At 43.9% G+C, this 20,561-nt stretch overlaps 2 protein-coding genes across 4 annotated transcripts in view; both read left to right on the forward strand.

Annotated features, from left to right (window-relative positions):
• Positions 1 to 147: 147 nt before the first annotated feature.
• Positions 148 to 11,905, forward strand: stat3 (signal transducer and activator of transcription 3 (acute-phase response factor)). 2 transcript variants are annotated; one of them, XM_079177235.1, is made up of 24 exons: positions 148 to 363; positions 2,751 to 2,901; positions 3,129 to 3,372; positions 3,471 to 3,563; positions 3,673 to 3,754; positions 3,850 to 3,950; positions 4,378 to 4,529; positions 4,698 to 4,856; positions 5,162 to 5,254; positions 5,365 to 5,424; positions 5,515 to 5,544; positions 5,640 to 5,733; positions 5,825 to 5,872; positions 6,068 to 6,151; positions 6,805 to 6,903; positions 7,021 to 7,156; positions 7,254 to 7,306; positions 7,399 to 7,493; positions 8,597 to 8,736; positions 8,828 to 9,049; positions 9,347 to 9,389; positions 9,708 to 9,770; positions 10,720 to 10,817; positions 10,930 to 11,905. In XM_079177235.1, exons 2-24 carry the CDS (start codon positions 2,774 to 2,776, stop codon positions 10,968 to 10,970), a joined length of 2,358 nt encoding a protein of 785 aa, XP_079033361.1. In that variant the 5' UTR covers positions 148 to 363; positions 2,751 to 2,773; the 3' UTR covers positions 10,971 to 11,905. The 2 variants fall into 2 exon arrangements, with proteins under 2 accessions (XP_079033361.1, XP_079033362.1); XM_079177236.1 differs by lacking the exon at positions 9,708 to 9,770.
• A 3,197-nt stretch (positions 11,906 to 15,102) lies between these two features.
• Positions 15,103 to 20,561, forward strand: part of stat5a (signal transducer and activator of transcription 5a) — a 43,862-nt gene continuing 38,403 nt past the window's right edge. The window contains exon 1 of one of the 2 annotated variants that reach the window (XM_079177939.1): positions 15,103 to 15,239. Coding sequence is in view for 1 of the 2 variants with exons in the window: in XM_079177938.1 (XP_079034064.1) it covers positions 15,196 to 15,239 (44 nt within the window). In the remaining variant the exon portion in view is untranslated. The remainder of the gene's footprint in view (positions 15,240 to 20,561) is intronic. The other variant, XM_079177938.1, reaches the window with a different exon arrangement.

Consider the following 20,561-nt stretch of genomic DNA (forward strand, 5'->3'; position numbering starts at 1 on the left):
ACGAAGCCCCGACTCTCCTACATATAACCCGCATTCTGATTGGCTACAGTAAAATGACCGTCTCCTATTGGCTGTGAGAGCTGTCAGTCAAGTAGTTGACAGAGTTTGTTTGGCTGGGAGCACTGCAGTGGGAGATGGGCTCGGTGAAACGGTCTTTATGTGTGTTGGAGGAGTGTTTCCCGTGTTGGCAAGAAAACCCAGACAGTTGCGATCTCTTTCTGTGTGTTACTTCTCGCTTTTGTGTGTTCAACTTCTACGAAAGTCGTCACTGACTGTCATTGTCAGTGTTTTTAAGTCGAACACCTTTTTTATTTTTATTTTTTTACGGCGAAACTTTACAAAGGAGTAACAACCAGCTAATAAGTAAGCGACTTCTGCTTTTTGGCATGTTTCTTATATTTCATTATGACAGTTTTGTTACAGCAAGACCACGTTCATGTATCGCTAGCTCTAGCAGACAAACCGCTACTGAACTACAACTGCAGCTCTGTGTCTAGGTTACAAGCTGAGGAAGCCATTATGTGTCCTAGGTGTTACATAAGTTATTAAAGTGTTAGTGCGTTTTATCTGCTGCTAACTCATTTCTGCAAGCTCCTCGCCTTATGGGGCTGATAATATATATAATAACCAAGTGTTGGTTATTTCTAATATGTTTGTTTTAATGTTTTTTAATTAGATTCTGCTCATTGTGATTTGATAATGGTCCTACGTCATGTTGTCGTCAAGCAGGACCGAACAATTATTGTAACTTGACTGGGATGCTGTTTAGACAACGAGTCAGATCCAGGTCATTGTTATGTGTCTGCCTTTAATTGGCACACGCCCATCTCTGTCCCACCTGCAGGCCAAGATGTCTGACACCTTGCACTGGAATTCACTTCTTCTATTATTCAAATTCAGATCTCCAAATCTTCACAGAATCTTAAATATTGAGTTTTTTTCCTGTCCTTCCTGGCCACTACACTCTTGGCTGTAGTCATTGTTCTTAAGAGTCAAAGCATGACTGTTATGAAATGCTTTATGACTTAGCGTTACATCATAGTATATGTGTGTTCTCGCCTGTGTTTACAGGGACCGTATAATAGTTTCTGGCGTGGTGGCTGTTGCCTTTTGTTCGCACAAGGAAGTGTTTTCCTGGAATATCGGTGACCTGTGAAATAGATAATCATATCACATGTGTGCTTTTACAGGTAGTGTGCCACACAAGGCATTGGACACCAGACATCTGGCAGCCCCTGGCATATTGCTAGCAAAGTCTACTTGCATACACACGAGATTGAAATTCAAAATTCAGACAGAGAAGTTAAAGATGTGGCGTTAAGGCAAAAGCAAAAGCCTTACTTTTGGCATTTGTCGATATAATAGTCAATATTTGTGAAAAATCATCATCTAAGGGTCCCAAAGGCTGTCATTTCTAATGTGTGTGACCCAGACAAAATGAATTTGACCAATATGTTCAGACTTCGTGGACCCATTAAGACCGTACCGTCCAAATGAACTTTTCTATAAACTAGTTGCTTCTAGACGTTGTTTGAAATCATTGTTTCATAACGCTGGAACAGTATTGAGCCCCTTCTGAGACTTCAGACAGAGGGTCATGGATAGTCTCGCACACATCTAACAGAGGGACATATTGGAAACTGTTTTGTAATTTCAACCCAAATTCACCAACAATAGAAAGCAGGAAACTCAAATTCACGTGATGGAAACATGAAACTAATCCTCTCACATTAGTCAATGACGTGAGAAGGCTCAGCTGCTCTTTGATGTGATCCTCTCAGAGGAACCTAGGTCATGTGAAAACGATCACGCTCGATGGACACTTTCGGTTTTGTCCCTTTTACATGCTTAAAAAGAAAAACAACCTCAGCCGTGTTATGTTGAGAATAATTGTCGTAAGTGAAATCTTGTGGCTTCCTCGGACCACTGACACGGTTTAGGTGAAACATAGCGTCTATGTGTTTGTTTCGGTTTCAAACAAAAATAACCTTACACTTACCAGTTCGTTAGATATTTAGTTGTTGAGGCTGTGGTTAGCAGTGGTTTTATATTGGGTCGTACAATACTTAAAGGATTTTATAATACTCTTCCCCCTCGTGTATATAAATGGCGGTGGGATAAACATTAAGTACAAGGGGGTGAGTGATGCAGAAACATGGATAGATGTTGAATGCAAATACATCCACTTCTTTAAACTTTAGTCATTGTGTCAAGCGAGAGCAATATCTTAGCTCCTGGAAACTGAAAGCAGAATTTAGTCTCTTGGCGAGAACATGTCTTTGGTTAGTCATCAGTTAACAAAAGTTAAACTTCTGTTTTTGTATCGCAAAGTATTGTACAACTAACATACGAGTCAAACTTTGGAGGGAGGCCTAATACAACAGTATTTAAAAAAAAAAGTTGTAGCCGGCTGTTGGTAAGACGTGACGGCTAACTCCATACAGTAGCTCTTCAACAGCTGAGAAAAGGAAGCTTTCACTGAACACAGTCGGGGGTCAAAGATCATGTATTGCTATCTGCTTTAGGGAGTTGACAGATGTGCACGTTGGCTAATGTTTCTCAGTGGAGGCGCAGTTTTCCACTGAACAGGAAGTGACTGTTCTGAACATTTGTTCTCGTCATTTTTTTTTTACAGAGGAAACCGGTCATTTAGCTATTTCTCTGTGGCCGGTGTGAGAATAACTCTGATAAGACATCTGAGACACACACACACACACAACAAAAATCTACTAATATTTGTGTGTGTGCAGGTGTTTCGGAGGTGTACGTCAGGATGGCCCAGTGGAACCAGTTGCAGCAGCTGGAGACCAGGTACCTGGAGCAGCTCTACCACCTGTACAGCGACAGCTTCCCCATGGAGCTCCGGCAGTTCCTCGCCCCCTGGATCGAGAGTCAGGACTGGTGAGACACATTCCCTGGGCTCCGTTATGAAAGCACGTTTTGTCTCTTTATGTCTGCGAACATAATGGTGGCATTGAATTCCTTTTCATCGTCCAGAAAAGAAATACGACACCGTTCCCTTTTGGACTCTCCCTCATGTGGGGTGCAGGATATTTTTGATGGCTCTTACAAGGAACTAGACGTCCTTATTACCCTGATTATCCCATCCTCTCCTTTTTTCATATAAGGGCTTACGCTGCCAATAAGGAGTCGCACGCCACGCTGGTGTTCCACAACCTCTTGGGGGAAATAGACCAGCAGTACAGCCGTTTCCTGCAGGAGAACAACGTTCTCTACCAGCACAACCTGCGCAGGATCAAGCAGCACCTGCAGAGCAAGTACCTGGAGAAGCCGATGGACATCGCTCGCATCGTGGCCCGCTGTCTGTGGGAGGAGCAGAGGCTGCTGCAGACCGCCACCACTGCTGTACAGGTAGAGAGGAGCGACGCCATAGAACCTAGCGGTCGTATTAACGTAAAAAAAAAGCTTCAGTACAGCCGTGAGAAGTGTTCGTTTCATTCTACTTGCAGGACGGCCAGGCTGCACATCCCACCGGGACGGTGGTGACGGAGAAGCAGCAGATTCTGGAGCACAACCTCCAAGACATCAGGAAGCGGGTGCAGGTCAGTTCCCGTCAAAGTATTTGAATACAGTCCAAAAGAATCCTCAACACTCTTTAATTTTGCCAAAATGAGTCCGTGTCCTCTCATCAACGTATTTGTTTTTCTTCAGGATATGGAACAGAAGATGAAAATGCTCGAGAACTTGCAGGATGACTTTGACTTCAATTACAAGACATTGAAAAGCCAAGGAGGTATATTGTAATTCATATTTATTTTCTTAGCTGCAGCAGCTAGTGGCTGTTGATTAGTTGCTTGCTGACCGATGACACGTCCACCCTCTGTGCAGAGTTGTCCCAGGACCTGAATGGGAACAACCAAGCAGCTGCTACCAGACAGAAGATGGCTCAGCTCGAGCAGATGCTGAGCGCCCTGGACCAGCTGAGGAGGGTGAGGAGTGTTTATGCTTTGCAACGAAAAGAAACACAAAGAACAGTTTGGATGGTGCTTTAATTGAGCTTAAGAGTCTGGTGTGTTGCAAACAAACAACACCTCTAGCTTCATGGTGGAGTGATTGAGGGTCACACCCAGCTTGAGGTTGTCAGTTGACACGAACGGCAGAAGACGCTGAACGCCATGAAACCAAACGTCGTCCATGCTGCATCTTACACGCTCGGCCTCCAGCATTGACTTTATGTGAACTTTTCTGGATTTGCTTTATGGGGCAAAACTGGAGGAAGGGTCTTAGTGTGACACCAATAATATCTTAAAAGAGGAGTTGCATTGTCTTTGCAAAGGGAGACTGTGTGGTTTTATGGGAAGTAAAGCGTTATTCGTTATGTGTACTTTATGCCTTGCTTGTTTGTTTTTTTTGTAGCAAATTGTGACCGAGATGGGAGGCTTGCTGACCGCCATGGATTACGTACAGAAGAACCTGACCGACGAGGAGCTAGCGGACTGGAAGAGGAGGCAGCAGATTGCCTGTATCGGAGGTCCACCCAACATCTGCCTGGACCGCCTCGAGACATGGTAACCAGGGAGGCTCATTTCAAATCAATAAAAAAGTATTTTGACAGACTCTGGACTCTGGTTCTATGCGTGCCGAGCACCACCAGCATTGTCGAGTCAAACTAGATTCCTGTTTCATCAAGTGGTCTTAACTTGAACCGGGTCTGATTTCTTTCTTTTCTAAACCAGGATCACATCCCTGGCTGAGTCCCAGCTCCAGATCCGCCAGCAGATCAAGAAGCTGGAGGAGCTTCAGCAGAAGGTGTCCTACAAAGGAGACCCCATCATCCAGCACCGGCCCGCCCTGGAGGAGAAGATCGTGGACTTGTTCAGAAACCTGATGAAGAGGTACTGCATGCGACACCTATTTACCGTTGTTATTATCATCACATGAGTGTTGATGGTTGACCTGAAGGAGCAATCTGTGGTGGAGAGATTTTGAGGCTCCCTCTTACTAACGATACGGAGCTTTCAGTCGCATCTCACGGTCTTCGTTTTAACAAATGTGATGACATCCGAGCCGCCTCCATTCTCTGTAGGAAGACCGTGAGGTGCACTTAGAAGCTGCGAATCATTAGGCCTCAGATTGTCTTCACCATATGTTGTTGTGACGTCTGCTGGACTCTGAAACATGACCCGCTCTCGTCTTCTAGTTCTTTCGTGGTCGAGCGACAGCCTTGTATGCCCATGCATCCAGACAGACCTCTGGTCATAAAGACAGGAGTGCAGTTCACGAATAAAGTGAGGTAAGATGAAGGCCTGCAGGACACAACGTACACATTTCTTTGCTTTGTATTATGTGTCCCATGTGACTGAGAGGGCAGCATCTTAATCATCTTTTCTCTCATTTTCACAGGTTACTGGTAAAGTTTCCTGAACTCAATTACCAGCTGAAAATTAAAGTTTGCATTGACAAGTGAGTTTTTTTTTATCTGGAGGGTCTAACATTTACATCAAGCCACCTTATGAGAAACTGCTTTACTGATTTGTACTGTTTATTTTTTAGGGAATCTGGAGATGTGGCTGCAATTCGAGGGTACGACTTTAAGACCAAACAGCCTGAGCGTTTACTGTGTGTTATTCATTTTGTTTAAAAGAGCCTCACTTCATGCTGCTCCTTCATTTTCTCAGGTCACGGAAGTTCAACATCCTTGGAACCAACACGAAAGTCATGAACATGGAAGAATCCAACAATGGCAGCCTGTCGGCCGAGTTTAAACACTTGGTGAGTAATAGAGCTGACAGAGCGCACTGCGCGACGGTGAAGGAATCTGATAAACGCCTGCTGTGGAGCACTGACTTCCTGTTTGTTACAGACCCTGAGAGAACAGAGGTGCGGTAACGGTGGCCGGACCAATAGCGACGTAAGTACTGTGTGTGACACTTGGTGAGATAGAGAGTCATTTAAAGTGTCAATCCTTAAGATCTGACACCATATTTACTGGTGGTAACAACAGATGGGGTTTAATAACAGAATACTGGGGGCAGCAAAACAAAATATTATCGCTTTAATAATGTTCTGTCTTCGGTGGAGGTTTGAGCAGTCTGTTTTTCTCCAGGCCTCTCTGATTGTCACAGAGGAGCTCCACCTGATCACTTTTGAGACGGAAGTCTACCACCAAGGCCTGAAGATCGACCTGGAGGTCAGTATCAATATCAGAATCTCTGTGAACTCTGAGACATTTCCGTATCCTCTGTTAAGCTTTCATCTCACACCAGAAGTCAACAAAGCTCTGAAGCACAACGTGAGATTACAACAGCGGCGTTCTTTGACAAAGTATGTAGACAAGAGACAAATGAGTCATTAACCAAGTCCTCCACCTCCAGAGAATGTCACCACCTCTAAATGAGCAGATCGTGTGAAGACACGTTATGCGAAGCAGTGAGTGATTATTCAATCAATCTATTCTCGTTTCCTGCGATCAAGATGTAAGAAGCTGAAGCAGGAACTTAAACCCTGGGCCTCGACTGAGTAGTTGGAACACTAGAACATGCGGCTTGACATATTATCATTTCATCACACCCACAAACGCAACCCACATCTCGGGGTGTGATGCCTGCGTTGGTTGCTGGACAACCCCTTTTTACACCAAAATGTCTCCTCCTGCTAAGAACAGCAGCACGTCCTCTGTGTGTCCGGGTAGTACAGTTGAGAGGACCACCTGAAGAAGTCCTATTACAAGACGACGTGCTGGAATGGAAGCGGGAACATTTTCGCATCGTCGTGCAAGAGTAAATGTCGGCGAGGAATAACCAAACGTGTGTATATATGTTGACGTTTCCTCCATTTGTGCAGACCCATTCCCTGCCTGTGGTGGTCATATCGAACATCTGCCAGATGCCCAACGCCTGGGCCTCCATCCTGTGGTACAACATGCTCACCAACCACCCAAAGGTGAGACAGCACCCTCTGCTGGGAAGGGGGCTGAACTCTGCTGGAGGGGAGAATGTTCATCTGTTGGCCGTGTAAAGACTTGTTGTGTCTTTAAGCCGTGTTGGTGTCTCTGTACAGAACGTGAACTTCTTCACCAAGCCTCCGGTGGGGACGTGGGACCAGGTGGCCGAGGTGCTGAGCTGGCAATTCTCCTCCACCACCAAGCGAGGCCTGACCATTGAGCAGCTCACCACACTGGCTGAGAAACTACTAGGTGAGGGTTGTCACGCCTTTTTAAAGTCTCCAAAAAAAAAAACAGTTCAACCGAACACCGCGTCATGTGTTAAAGTGTGATGTTATTGTCCGTCCAGGGCCGTGTGTCAACTACTCCGGCTGTCAGATCACCTGGGCCAAGTTCTGTAAGGTACTGACCTTAAAAAAACAACAACAAACTCACGGTGCAATCGGCCATCTTGTATTGCTTCAGTGCCAGTTATTTTTTTTCTTCCTCTCCAGGAAAACATGGCGGGCAAAGGCTTCTCCTTCTGGGTGTGGCTGGACAACATCATTGACCTGGTGAAGAAGTACATCCTGGCCCTGTGGAATGAAGGGTGAGATGGCCGTCCTTTATGTTCACGAGTCCCTGTTTCACATTATAGAGCAGGGGTCACTAATTGGCGGACCGCGGCCCGGATCCGGACCCAGACGCCGTTGTATCCGGACCCAGGACCTAAAACCGATTATTAACTTCTGACGGAGCGCTTCTATTTTAACCGGCGCAGCTATTCCAGCATTTACGGCACTTGTTACTTGTTCAGCAGTGCAGGAAACACACCGACCAATGCGTTGTAATTAACACATCACGTGATGCAGCTCAGCCAATCAAATATGAGTATTCTGACAAGTTTCCTGACTGGAGTGAGGTGTTCACACACCGTGACACACGGGGCTGAGACGAGGACACATACGGCAGAGCAGGGACATTGTTACTCAGACATGTCATCTCACAAGACGAGCTCCAAAAAGAGAGAAGTGTTCTGAGACACCAGTCTTTAATTTAGAATGGACAGACTCATTTAGGTGAAATCCTCCCACGGCGTGCCCACTCACATCTGAGATGAATTCACAGAAAATAAACCGAAGAGCCCAATATGATCACAATCCTAACACTTTAATTCACTGCCCAGCATTGATGTTACCAGAGAGGAATAGAGCGGAAACAAGTTAAATAAGCACAGATAAAGTCCATGCACACTAGTTTATCTTGTTAGAAGATGAGACAAATATAGCATCGTGGCTTTTTCGATTGACATCACTTCACACCTGAAATAAGTAAATTTAAAGCTGCAGGGCAAATCAGTGAAATAATTTTTTTATTAATTTAAGTTAATAAATTAAGTTATTCTTTAATGTTCTTCTCATTTTACTTGAAATGTGAAGAACATTTATTTATGTATTTCTATGTATTATTTATAATCCATCCAGTTAAAATTGAAAACTGAGAATAATAATTGTTAAAATATAATTGATGTGTACTTTCTTTATTTGATTTGACAGTTGTTGACTACACAGAGACGTTACTACTACTAGACTTCTATATATATATATATTATATATTACCTTTTGGAAATGTAATTGAATACCCCTGCTATAGAGAGTGTTGCTAATTTTTAACATTCGCAATCTAATCGTGTGACTTCCTGTCGCTTTGCAGGTACATCATGGGCTTCATCAGTAAAGAGAGGGAGAGGGCAAGTCTGAGTCCGAAACCTCCCGGCACGTTCCTGCTGCGCTTCAGTGAGAGCAGCAAGGAGGGCGGCATCACATTCACATGGGTAGAGAAAGACATAAGTGGTGAGTTAATGTCTAACAAAACAAAAAAAATGTCCTCAGGATTTACTATATTTCCCGTTTTTGGCACTGAGCATCCTCGTATTGTTTGCAGGGAAGACCCAGATGCAGTCAGTGGAGCCGTACACCAAGCAGCAGCTCAACAGCATGTCTTTCGCCGACATCATCATGGGCTACAAGATCATGGACGCCACCAACATCCTGGTGTCCCCCCTCGTGTACCTCTACCCGGATATCCCCAAAGATGAAGCTTTCGGGAAGTACTGCCGGCCGGAAGCAGCTCCTGAGCCGGAGATGGGAGGAGACTCCACGAATAGTAAGTCGCTGACTCCACCCACAGAATCCCCATCCGCCTGTCAATTACTCCCCCTGTGTCTCAAATCTGGAAGAAGACGTTGTTTTCAACAAAAAACTGAGATGATGAACGGGTGTTTTTTAAAAGTTTAGCTGTTAAACGCGGCCCTGATTCACTTTCAATTCTGCAGTGAGTAACTGATATACATATGGTTCTTTTTAAGAGAAGCAACACATATGACTACGTATGTTACGTCTCGCAAGTCTCTTTTATTGTGCTCAGTATCATTTGTGCTAACATGTTTCTTTTCCCTGACAGCTATTCAGCCGTACTTGAAGACAAAGTTCATCTGCGTTACACCGTAAGTATCCGTCACTCCTCTCTTCTTTTTAAATCATCAGTATTTATGGGAAGATCTGGTTTCAAAGAAAAGATCAGTTTCTACTCTCACTGTGAGTCATCGCTGTCGTCGGAGGAACCATCACCCTGTTCTCACACCGAGGAGACAGTTTCACTTTTAGACTGGCTGCAGCTCACACCTGCTATCAGGTTTCTCGATGCGCACAACGTGTTTTGATTGGATATGTTTACTTGTGAGAGGGGGGGAGACGAGGGTTTGAGGGTGTGGTGCTGCTGGGTTGTGAGGTCTGCTCAGTGAGATCCTGACCTGTCTCCGTAGGTGTCCCTCCGTGTTCATGGACTTGCCGGACAGTGAGCTGCTGCTTGGGAGCGGATTCCCAGGGTAGGCAGGGGGGGCAGTAGCATGTAGGGAGGGCTTTGTGTGTGTGTGTGTGTGTGTGTGTGTGTGCATCTTGTCACTTTTGTCTGTGTGTTGGATGGGTGGGTTCCAGGGATTTCTAGTGCCGTTTTCCCCCGCCGACATAACTCCTGTTTATTGTTTCCAACTCACCGCCGCTTGTCCCGCGTCCTAATACAAGAGCGTCTCCTCGCCCTTCATCACTTTCTCATTCTGTTCGGGTCACACTCCGTGTCCCGTCTGTGTCACAATTCCTCTACCAGATCCATTTGTATGAAAGCAAACAGTCCAACGGATCTTTCATACGATTGCATGAGAAGAATTGATAAGATGTTCCACATAGTAGTAGTGTTATTGATGGACAATAAGTCCAAATAGATTCAAAAGTCAGTTTGAATGATCACGGAAGTCAAATAACATACATTGAATGTCTGTGTTCTTAGTGTTCTTAGCACCGCCTGAAATAGAAGCAGAAAAACAGTGTGTAACATCTGGCCAGTCTTTCCTGCTTTAATTCACGTATTTCTATCTTCATATCTCAATATTTGTCAGTATTTTAACCACGGATCCATCCCATTCTCCATCTACTGTACTGTCTGTTGGGCACGCCTCTGCACACTGACACGAATGCTGAAACTGTTTGTCAATGATGAGCCTGTTGGACCCTTTCACTCCTTAACCACTGCTCTGTGTATGACACCGGGGTACGCACCAGTACTGACTCAAACAGCTGGATCGGATGTCGGCGACAATGCGGCCGATCTATTCCATTCAATGTTTATGTTTATGTGCCATATGCATCATCTACTGGAATTCAAGTTCTGACCGACGTTAACACTTGAATTGTGATTCCTTCATTTTGAAGATTTTCATCAAGTTGCTCGTGTACGATTTCATTATGTTAATTTTTTTCGTTCATTTTTGTTTCTCACAGCACAAACTCTGGGAACACCAGCGACCTGTTCCCCATGTCGCCGCGCACCCTCGACTCCCTGATGCACAACGAAGCCGAGCCTAATCCAGCACATTTGGGTGAGTCCGTCACACACACACACACACACACGTTTTCAGGTCACTCGTTGCCGTAGAACTCGATGAATAACTAACATTAACAGCAACATCGTTCTTGGATTTGCTTCCGCAGACTCGCTGACGTTGGACATGGATGTAGCATCGCCGATGTGAAGAGATTTCTCCCGAGTTTCTTTATTTCCTTTGATGGGATGGGATATTGTGTCGTGATGGAGGATATTATGATGATTTTTATTTTCTCCCTCTGTCCACATAATCTGCCTGTACAGACAGAAAAAGAAAAAAACTCCCTCTCACACTGAATGATTTGAAAAGTCGTTCTTTTAAAAGAGCACTTCCACTCGTTTCGGCTCTGGCTGTAGCTCAGTGTGTGGACCTGTTGTATTGTCAGCAGCATCCAGTACCTCCACATCTTCAGTACCTTTTTCATTATCTGGAATTATATTTTTTGAGAAAAGTGTTTTGACTTTTTACAAATGTTTATGAATTCATGTGTTTGTTTTTTTTAGTTTTCTTTAATTAAGAAATGTAACAAGAATACTTGTTGTATAAGCTATGGCGCTTTGTAATTCTACTATTGTCGTGCATTTAATGGTCCGTTTTAAGTCTGTTTCTGTCTGTTTCATGATAGCGTTCACTCAAATTTGAGTATTTCTTGTATATTTCTCAGAGCCATTTGGAGTGTTACAAAACTGTGGAGAGAGGAACAGAAAATGAATCTAAGACTCGTTCTTTCTTCCCCTTATTGTGTGATGAAACCTGTAAAAGTGGTGTTCGGAACAGTGACTTTATCACTCTCGCCTAAATCCTGTCATTTGTGATCACGTTTCCTTTGAAATGAGCAGTTTCAATATCTTTGTTGTGCATGAATTCACCCGACACGACAAGATGTGTAAATCATTATTTGAACATTTCCTTTTTCAGAGAAACCTGTTATTGAGATAACCTGCTTAAGAACGACATGTCGCTCTAACCTTCGTACCGTTGAGCAAACCCCCGTCGACATGTTTGTCCGTCATGCCATGAAATGTCGAGAGGATTTCTGTAAATTACGCTCTTCTTTATTTGGCAATAAAAACAAGTTAGCACTGAAAGTAGTCGAGTCATCTGTCGGTGTAATTATTGTCTGTGTGTTTTTATTTATTTTTTATGTTTAAACATTTCGTTTAAACATTTCAACTGTGTGTTATTGGAGGACTCATACAAACAGAAAGAACTCTGGACAGACAATATTTATCTACGGGGACTAAACATCAATAAGTTATTAAAGAGTCAGTTTGACGCACAAAAGTCATAATTGGACTGAATCCATTTACCTGCTTCAGTTTTCGGGGTCCTGGTATTGTGCATGCTGGCTCACTGTCAAGCTTACCAAACACCACTGTAGCCATTGTTTCTGTTATTAGTAAGTTAAAATGCCTGCTTTGAAAAAGGGACTTTTAATATTCAGTCATATTCAACATGTTTCAGACTTATGTCTGTAATAACCTGCCCACGGACTACTGATGAAAATCAGCTAATTGAGGCACATTTTACATTGAGGTAAAACGTTAAATGTTGATTATTGTGCAGCGTCCCTGGTACTTCAAAAAGAAATGTTTCCAGATACAAAACCGATGTGCGTGTGTGTGTGTGTGTGTATAGACCAGATACCAGATCAGAAGTTGCTGGATGAGGGACCTCACTGCCTCTCATTCTGAGAACTGGACGAGAAGTGACGAGCTGAAGTTTTTCAGGTCAGTTCTCACACAATGAACAAAGCTGGAGGAAGTCTAAAACAGCTTTTATTGGAGTGAACTTCATTCTGAAGGTAAAGTAAGGGCAGACAATGTGATGTTCCAGGAACTGGTTGAGGATCAGCATCAAGAAAAGAGCCCATGATTGGAAATGCACTGAAATGCAGAAGTGTAGAGGGGAAACCAGGCGATTAACAGGAAGGAAGGAGGAAGTCCGACTAATAAAGCAATACGCGATAAATAACGCTGAAAGCAATAAACATTTGATCTTTACGAGGCCCCTGTTGGTCTGGCGCCGCCTGCTGCAGAGGAATAGAGCTGAGGTGTAAATGCAGGACACACAGCCGCAATATTGACTTCATGTGATGATCCGGGACATTTTGACATTGAAACTGTGGGAATGGTGCATTTGGGGCTCCTTTTATGTGCAGAGTCGACTCGGAGATCACATTTTATTACTATTGTGTGTACACATAACAATTCAACTGCATATAAAATCCACCCCGAAGTTCTTTTTTTACCGGTATTTCTTCAAAGTTGTTGACAAAGAGTGGGAACCCTGGAGGAAACACAAATGATCGACTGTTGTAACAGGAGGTGAAACACAGCAGGTGGTTTTTCTTTGTACAGTAGATGCTGGGATTTGAATGTTAGGCTACATATACTATTCATACATTAAGAAGTGACCTCGTTACACTTCCTTTTTTTTTTTTCATTTCCAACAAGCGGTGTCTCTCAACACGAGATCCCTGGACTTCCCTGACTGGAAACCACATAATGCGTGTGCAGCTCACATCCAGCTCAAATGATGCGACTGTCGGGATTCCCACGAGACCTCTGGAGAGTGTGACAGCTGAGATAAGGCGGCTAGACAAACAGAGACAGTGAAGGAAGCTGTTTCTGCATCACTGGGCCTCTGGCCTGCTCTCTCTCTCTCTCTCTCTCTCTCTCCCTCTCCCTCTCCCTCTCTCTCCCTCTCCTTGCTTGTCTCGGTGATAGGAAATGAACGCAGGAGAGGACGAGGGGGGTGTGGAGATGTGCAGCTATTACTGTCAGCAGCTGCTGACTCAGCTGTCTGAGGAAGCAACTGTCACCCTTCAGTTCTGGCCCGCAGCCAATCAATCTGGAGGATTGATGAGGCTTCAACAGGGTGCAGTCTGGTGATTGGCCGGTGCGGTTGTGTGCGTGTGTGCGTGTGTGTGTGTGTGCGTGTGTGTGCGAGAGAGACTTCTGATTTGATGACTTTTTGACATGGGATGTGGGGAAATGAAGTCACAGTACAGTTCTGTCAGTATTTCTGCAGCATCACGGGGGATTTTCAGATTAGTTACAGTCAGCCTACATGTCAGCAAAGAGTTTATTGTTCTCAAGACAAGGGAGATGCATATAAATAAAGCAGTCCACGATAGGTGGTGATCCCCCTTAATAAATGGAGAAATGGCCCTACAGTCAGGAAAACCACTGCTCATTAAAGTAATGAACCTGGGTACAACTCTGAGGCACTCATACTTATATTTACTCATATATCTGACAGATGACTTGTTACTTTGTATCACATTGTTACAAACTGCATGATAAACACATTCCAGTATGTTCCAGTTTCAGCATTATTATGAAAGTGCCTTTAGAATTAGCAACACATGGATGATGTAATACATTAAACACCGCTTAAACATTAATCTAACAACAACTTTATTCTATTTTTATTTATTATTCAATTTGATCTCTTTGGGTTAAAATCAATAAAGCAATATGCTCTTATCTGCTGGACATCTCTCTCTCTCTCTCTCTCTCTCTCTCTCTCTCTCTCTCTCTCTCTCTCTCTCTCTCTCTGTTCAAATAAAATGCGTTTGGTACCAGAAGGCGTCGCTATTCTCCAGACGGAGGGCGACAGATTTGGGTGTACTGTACAGTAGATTAGATTTAATCTAATCAACCGGTCTGCTCATAACGGTGAGCAGCAGCAGCTCACTGCTCTGATCCCGGCGGGTCAGAGAAAAGTGAGTCTGAGTTTAAGACCTGCAGCACTGACAGGAGCCACTGTCTCTCTCAACTCCTTTATCAGCAATTAATATATGTATGACTCCATATTAGTATTATTGTTGTTGTTATTATAGGGATTTCGCTTTATTATTTCTTTTTTAATGAATTTATCTATGAATATTAGTAGTGGGTCATTTGTATTGTTTAGCACAAAATAGTCCTTAAAATAATTCAGAACATTGTGCATGATTTACTGGGCGTGTAACACAATGTGCACAATAATAAAAATGCAATAACAATAATCAGATACATGTGGACTTAAATATAATCACGCATGAAGTTTGAGCAGATGACAACAAATCATGATGGGTCTGTGTCCATTGTTATTTGTCCTTCAGCCTAAAATCAATCATCGGCGGGACAGAAATCTACAGAAACGGTTTCTAACTCGCGCACGTTCAAGAGCCGCCGGAAGTGGGCGGTTTGAGAGAGAGAGAGAGAGAGAGAGAGAGAGAGAGAGAGAGAGAGAGAGAGAGAGAGAGAGAGAGAGAGAGAGAGAGTGTCAGACAAACTGTTGGAAACTACGCGACTGACTGACGGACTGAGAGATTCCTGCTGAAGGTTGTTCACGTCGATGCGGCCGCTCTTCCTCGCGTTTTATGCAAAAAGGGACAGCGAGGTCTCCCCGTCGCTCCACGGAGAGGTGAGTGGGACAGTTTGCTGTCTTTTTTGAAACGTGTTTTGTCGTCCTGAAGGGGCTCGGACGTCCCCGTGTCTCGTCCCGCGGACCACGGTCCGCAGGTTGCGAAACGATATTGTGACAGCGCTTTGTAAACAAACCGAGGGGGCGCGTGCACACGCTCAAAGCAGTGACCGTGCAGGAGCACACTTTTTATTCTACTCTTCTTCTTCTTTTGCTTTTATCAGCGCTGCTGAATCAACAGGCAGGTCCCCGTTATGGTCCTACAAGGCGGGCTGACTGCAATGAGTGTACACCTCGCTGCATTGTGAATAAACAGCACTGACATTAGCGGTGTCTTTATAAACATGAAGTAGTTTTAGAGCGTCCAACGTAACCTCCACGAGGCATTAAATCCCCTCTCGCCACAACACCGTCTCCTATTAAACAACGTCCCCGCACAGATAAACACTCTTAATTACGTTTTCGAAGGGAAAACGTGTTTTCTTCCGGTTTTCTACCGTTTCAAACACGTGGTTACCCAACAAAAAACAACAACAACAACAACAAAACACTGCAACTTTGTTTAGGTTTATTAATCAACAAAACCGGTTTAGTAAAAAAAACACAAAAAAAACACCACAGCTTGGCTTTAATAAATGACTGCGACATCGAAACAAAAAAACGCAACAGAAGTCCTTGGTTAGGTTTAGGCGACAACAATACTGCATCCACCCGGTGCACGAGTGGAAGCCCTGTCCAGCCACCACCCAGTTCTCGTCCCCGTCCTATACGTGTGCACTTCCGTGGACTCATTTAAAAGTTATTTGTGATTTAAAAAAAACAAAAAAAAACGTTTTAATTCACAGACAGCCGTTTGTAGAGGAACGTGAAATAGGACCTTATAGATAACCTGCGGCAGCACACGCACACGGGTTTTTATTACAGGCTGTGGCTGCTATAAGCGTTCCACTGCGCGCAGGAGGGTCATGGACATGCTTCACAAGTTTGACAGACTGACTGCGAGCTTTCTGCTCGGTCTCTGCGGTCCTGTCGCTATGCTCAGCGCTGACACGCTGCTGTATTCAAAGAGCAGCTCGGAGCCACTTTAATTATGAGGATTTCATATTTCAGAGAGTACGTCTTGTCCTCCGCGACACTTGTCTGACTGATTCCTTCATGCATTGTGTCAGGACTTTGAAACTGACGTCATAAAAACAGAACCAACGATGACGTATAACACAGTCACCCAGTATTGAAGACCGTAAATGCAGCTGCAGTATGGTGATATGGGAGATTTCCAAAAAAAAAAGAAAGAAAAGAAAGGTCACTATTATCACTGCTAGTGCTCCACACACACACACACACACAAAGTTGAATCCATTTGAAAGGAGCCGAGTGTTGACAGAACAGGAGTGAGTTAGGTCATTGCGATCAGGTCTGTGCCATTCATCCTATATACTGAGCGTTGCTGTGAAACAGAGGATGCATTGTTGCTTTGCATTGGCTTGCTGTTGATGTGTGGTTTTTTTTAAAAAGCATGACATTATGGTTCATGAAGGTTAACCCAAAGCTGACTAAATCCAAACCCATGGTGTTTGTGCACGCTCTCGCTTACAAACAGAATTTGAATGTCTCTTGACGCTTTCATATCTGTGTGTGTGTTTAAAACTAAATGCTGAGTTGACAAGATAAGACTTTCTGTGTTTTCCTTTTGGACAAACCGGCAACATTTCCTCCAGAAACCTACAGTGTAGCTGGCAATGACTCGGTCCCCCTGTGGCTCCTAATTGAGGATTATGTGCGTGATAATGCCCTCTGCCCACTGTGACAATGTCCCCCCATCGAGGTCGCTGTGGATGAACTCTGGATGAGCACAGCAACAGGAGCCGTTAGTTTGCCGACACCCTCCTGTGTTGTTAGCAGTGCTGACGATTTTGATTCTTCACTTTTGAATACATTTCAAGTAGGGCGGAGCAGTTTTTGAAAAAAATATGTAATTGACTGATATCAGTCGCGTTATTCGAGGGAATGTTAATTTTTATACACACGTTCTCATTTTCATCGATGAAACACATTAAAATGATTGTAGTGTGATTTTTGCGGGCATCTGTACCAAACAAAGATATTTCCCCAAGTCTGCAGCGTAGGATGTGTCGGCCAGGACGTCTCTGCAGCGCGACAATATTCCGTTTGTAAATTGCATCGTCATGTCGCCTTTAACAAGCCGTGTGCCTGCTGCTTGAAGAGTGCAGTAGGTTTTCGAAAGAAATGAATTCAACGACTCATTGTTCATCCCTAATTTCAAGACATGAGTCAAGACTCATCTTCTTTGTCAGTTCTCATTCTTTCTTCCATTTTGCTCTTATCTGAATGTCTGCCCTCTCGATCAATTTCAGTCCAGCTGTGCTCTACAGAAACCAAAAAAAAGAAAATGTCAGTGACTTCTACCATTGAACCACGTTACCCCTGCATGCTCCCTCTGCCACCGCGGTGTTTTGGGTCGGCGTGGGAACACGGCATGCTGGTCCGGCACATTGTGTCCCTGACAGAAATACCCAGATGCTGGAGGAGCAGGAGGAGACAGGGGGGGAACCCACTGTTTTTATTCCACAAGCCCACTTTTCCATGTGCCCCCCAGCATGGCCTGGTGTCTTACTTTTATAATAATAGGGGTGGGGGGGTGGGGGGTAATAGGGAAGGGGCAGCACAGGAGACGTGACATCAGCACTGACATGAGTAGCTGGAAGTGAGCCGATTAGAGCAGTGGTTTTGATCTGACTGAGCCACGAGTCAAAGGTGTCAGAATCACTTATGCCCTAACGAATGTGCTTAGCCTTTCCTCGGTCTGAGCGGAGGAGGAGACGAGGGACACAGGAAAGATGCTTGTCATCCCTTTCTCTGGTGAAAAGAATGATCACGCCCTGTTAGAATAAACTAACAGGGCGATGAGGCGACTAAGAGGGCAGTGAAAGAGAAAGGGAAACACGGTCTGAAGGGAAGTGATCAGGAAGCATGCGCTGACATGCACCCTTGCCTCCTCCCCCTTCCAGTTGGGCTAACGCTAATCCACTGGTCACGTGACCCGTGAGCTCTTAGCCCGGGTCTCGGCCAGGGACGCTCTGATCCATCTGTCGAATAGCGTAGCTGATTGCTGGCATCCACAGCGTTGCGCGGCTGTCCCGTGACCGCTGCCTGCTCCACACAAGACTCACATTTGATTCCCATCAGCCCCGCTATACCTCAGCAGGGTCTGATCAGCAGTTTCTCTCTTTATCACTTTCTTTCCTATTATCTTCCCAGACACTGAGTGGCGCGATAAGGCCCCCGGGTTATTATCTCAGTGACTCAACAAGAAAAGCCAGAAGGGTCGCTCGAAGGCACGTTTGCACTAAGCCACACCAAGGAAGTCACAAATCAGAGAATAGAAAGCGTTGACGCTCCGATTCCCAAGGATTGTGTAATGGAGATGCCGGGGTCACCCCTACGTAGACTTAAGACTGGTGGTCCGGATTAATCAATTTCTCTATTTTTTTTTTTTTTTTCACACAATGCCTAAGCCCTTAAACACACAGCAGAAACAAATACTGTTGCAACTTTCTGCCCTGGCCCGTAAGCCTGAAATAATATAAATGACTCAAAATCCTGACAAAAGTTTAGTGACGTGAGTAATCTTCACACGTCTTGTCAACTCAAAAACTACATTCAGACGCAGACTTTGTGATTTTAGATCATAGCAAACGACGGTACAAGTCATGCACAGTATCTTTTGGATTGATCCGTGTTGTTTTGTCACGCCTCAGCAGCAGACACACACACACACACACACACACAGTTGAGCAACGATACCGTCTTGTCAGCGTTTGGCAAGTTGCCATTGTACTTTGGGTCCCTCAGAACAGTTTGAAAGTCTGAGTGAGAGAAGAGAAGTCTCTTTCCACTGAAACGACTACCAGTGAGCTCCAGAGGAGCTCAGTGACCAACAACAAGCGTGTTTGTGGCCCCGGAGCTCTGAAATATGAATGGCAGTAAAATGCCAAATCTTCGGGGTTTCGCTGCACATGTGCTCGAGTTAAATCGCTCCATTTAATGAGAGTTTGATGGTTTACTGCAGAGTGGGCGATATGGAGCAAATTAAATATCAGCATGTTTTTGATTATTGATAATGCGACAATATGGCGGGGTTGACCCGAAATATTTAAACATTGAGGTTTTTTGATAAAGGATCATAAGTAATGTGGAGAAAACGAGTAAAGCCGATAAAGGCAAATAATACTTATGACAATGTCTAGCCTCGTATCACATTATTGATGTTTAGCGCATCCCTACTGTAGAGTATGGGATGTGTTTTTTTGATCTCTGACTTTTTTCATAGTGGTTTTGGAAGATTACATTGCACAATCCCTTTTGTATGTTATCAATGCATTTGGGCCCCCGAGTCCTAGTTTATCTCTCTCATGCATGAATTATGTATGAACGAATGGCTTAATCCGTGCCCTAAAGGAGATCGTATCATGTGAAGGCTTGAGTCTGTTTGTTTAGTATGTACGCCCTAAACAGACATGATTCAAAGATTAGTTTTAATATCGTTATCTCGAGATTACAAGATGATGAATTAGTTATCACGAGAAAAGAAAAGATTGTTTTCCTGATATTACTTTAAAAGTTTGGGTCAAACAGTGAATGCATTCAAGCAGCCCATATGGAGCTGTGATGGACTTGGTGACGTGAGTGGAAGGATAACCCTATGTGCATACAAGATACATATATGGAAATAAGATTAAATGGATTACGTTCAGAAGAAATAACGTTGGATCTGAAAAGATTTTTCTTTGTGCTTTTTTATCAGTACGTCGTCAGAGATGACTTTGAGTCAAATGTATTCGTCCATGTCAGGAATTATTATTATTATTATTATTATTATAGAGAATAAAGACATTTCCCTCTCAATTCTGTGATATTTTCTTTTAAATCTATTCGTGACACAGGTAACATGCTTGCCAATATAATCCATTTAATCTCATTTCTCTATGTGTATTTTGTATATACCCTTGTAAACACTTTATTTTGAAAACCAGACGTATACTTCCACTTACTTCACTGTCAGTTCAACCCCGGCCGTTTGAATGCTTTTACCGTCCCGTGATTTGACCCGAACATTTGAATTAATAAGAGGAAACAAGCTTTTTTTCTCGTTATATTAAATGAATTATACACAACAAAGCTTGTTTTCTCGGTTAAACGCCATAATTAACTTGTGATCTTGAGATAACTATATTACAAAAAAAAGTTGGAATCATATCCCATTCTGGCCCACCCTCTGTTTGCAGAGTGTGGCCAGTTCAT

This window comes from Pholis gunnellus, assembly GCF_910591455.1.
Source record: "Pholis gunnellus genome assembly, chromosome: 17".
Lineage (NCBI taxonomy): Eukaryota > Metazoa > Chordata > Actinopteri > Perciformes > Pholidae > Pholis > Pholis gunnellus.

Coding starts and splice junctions, on each gene's coding strand:
- stat3 (XM_079177235.1), top strand. CDS start 2,774: ATGGCCCAGTGGAACCAGTTGCAGCAGCTGGAGACCAGGTACCTGGAG. Junction 3,564..3,672: donor ACATCAGGAAGCGGGTGCAG/GTCAGTTCCCGT, acceptor GTTTTTCTTCAG/GATATGGAACAGAAGATGAA. Junction 10,818..10,929: donor GCCTAATCCAGCACATTTGG/GTGAGTCCGTCA, acceptor TTGCTTCCGCAG/ACTCGCTGACGTTGGACATG.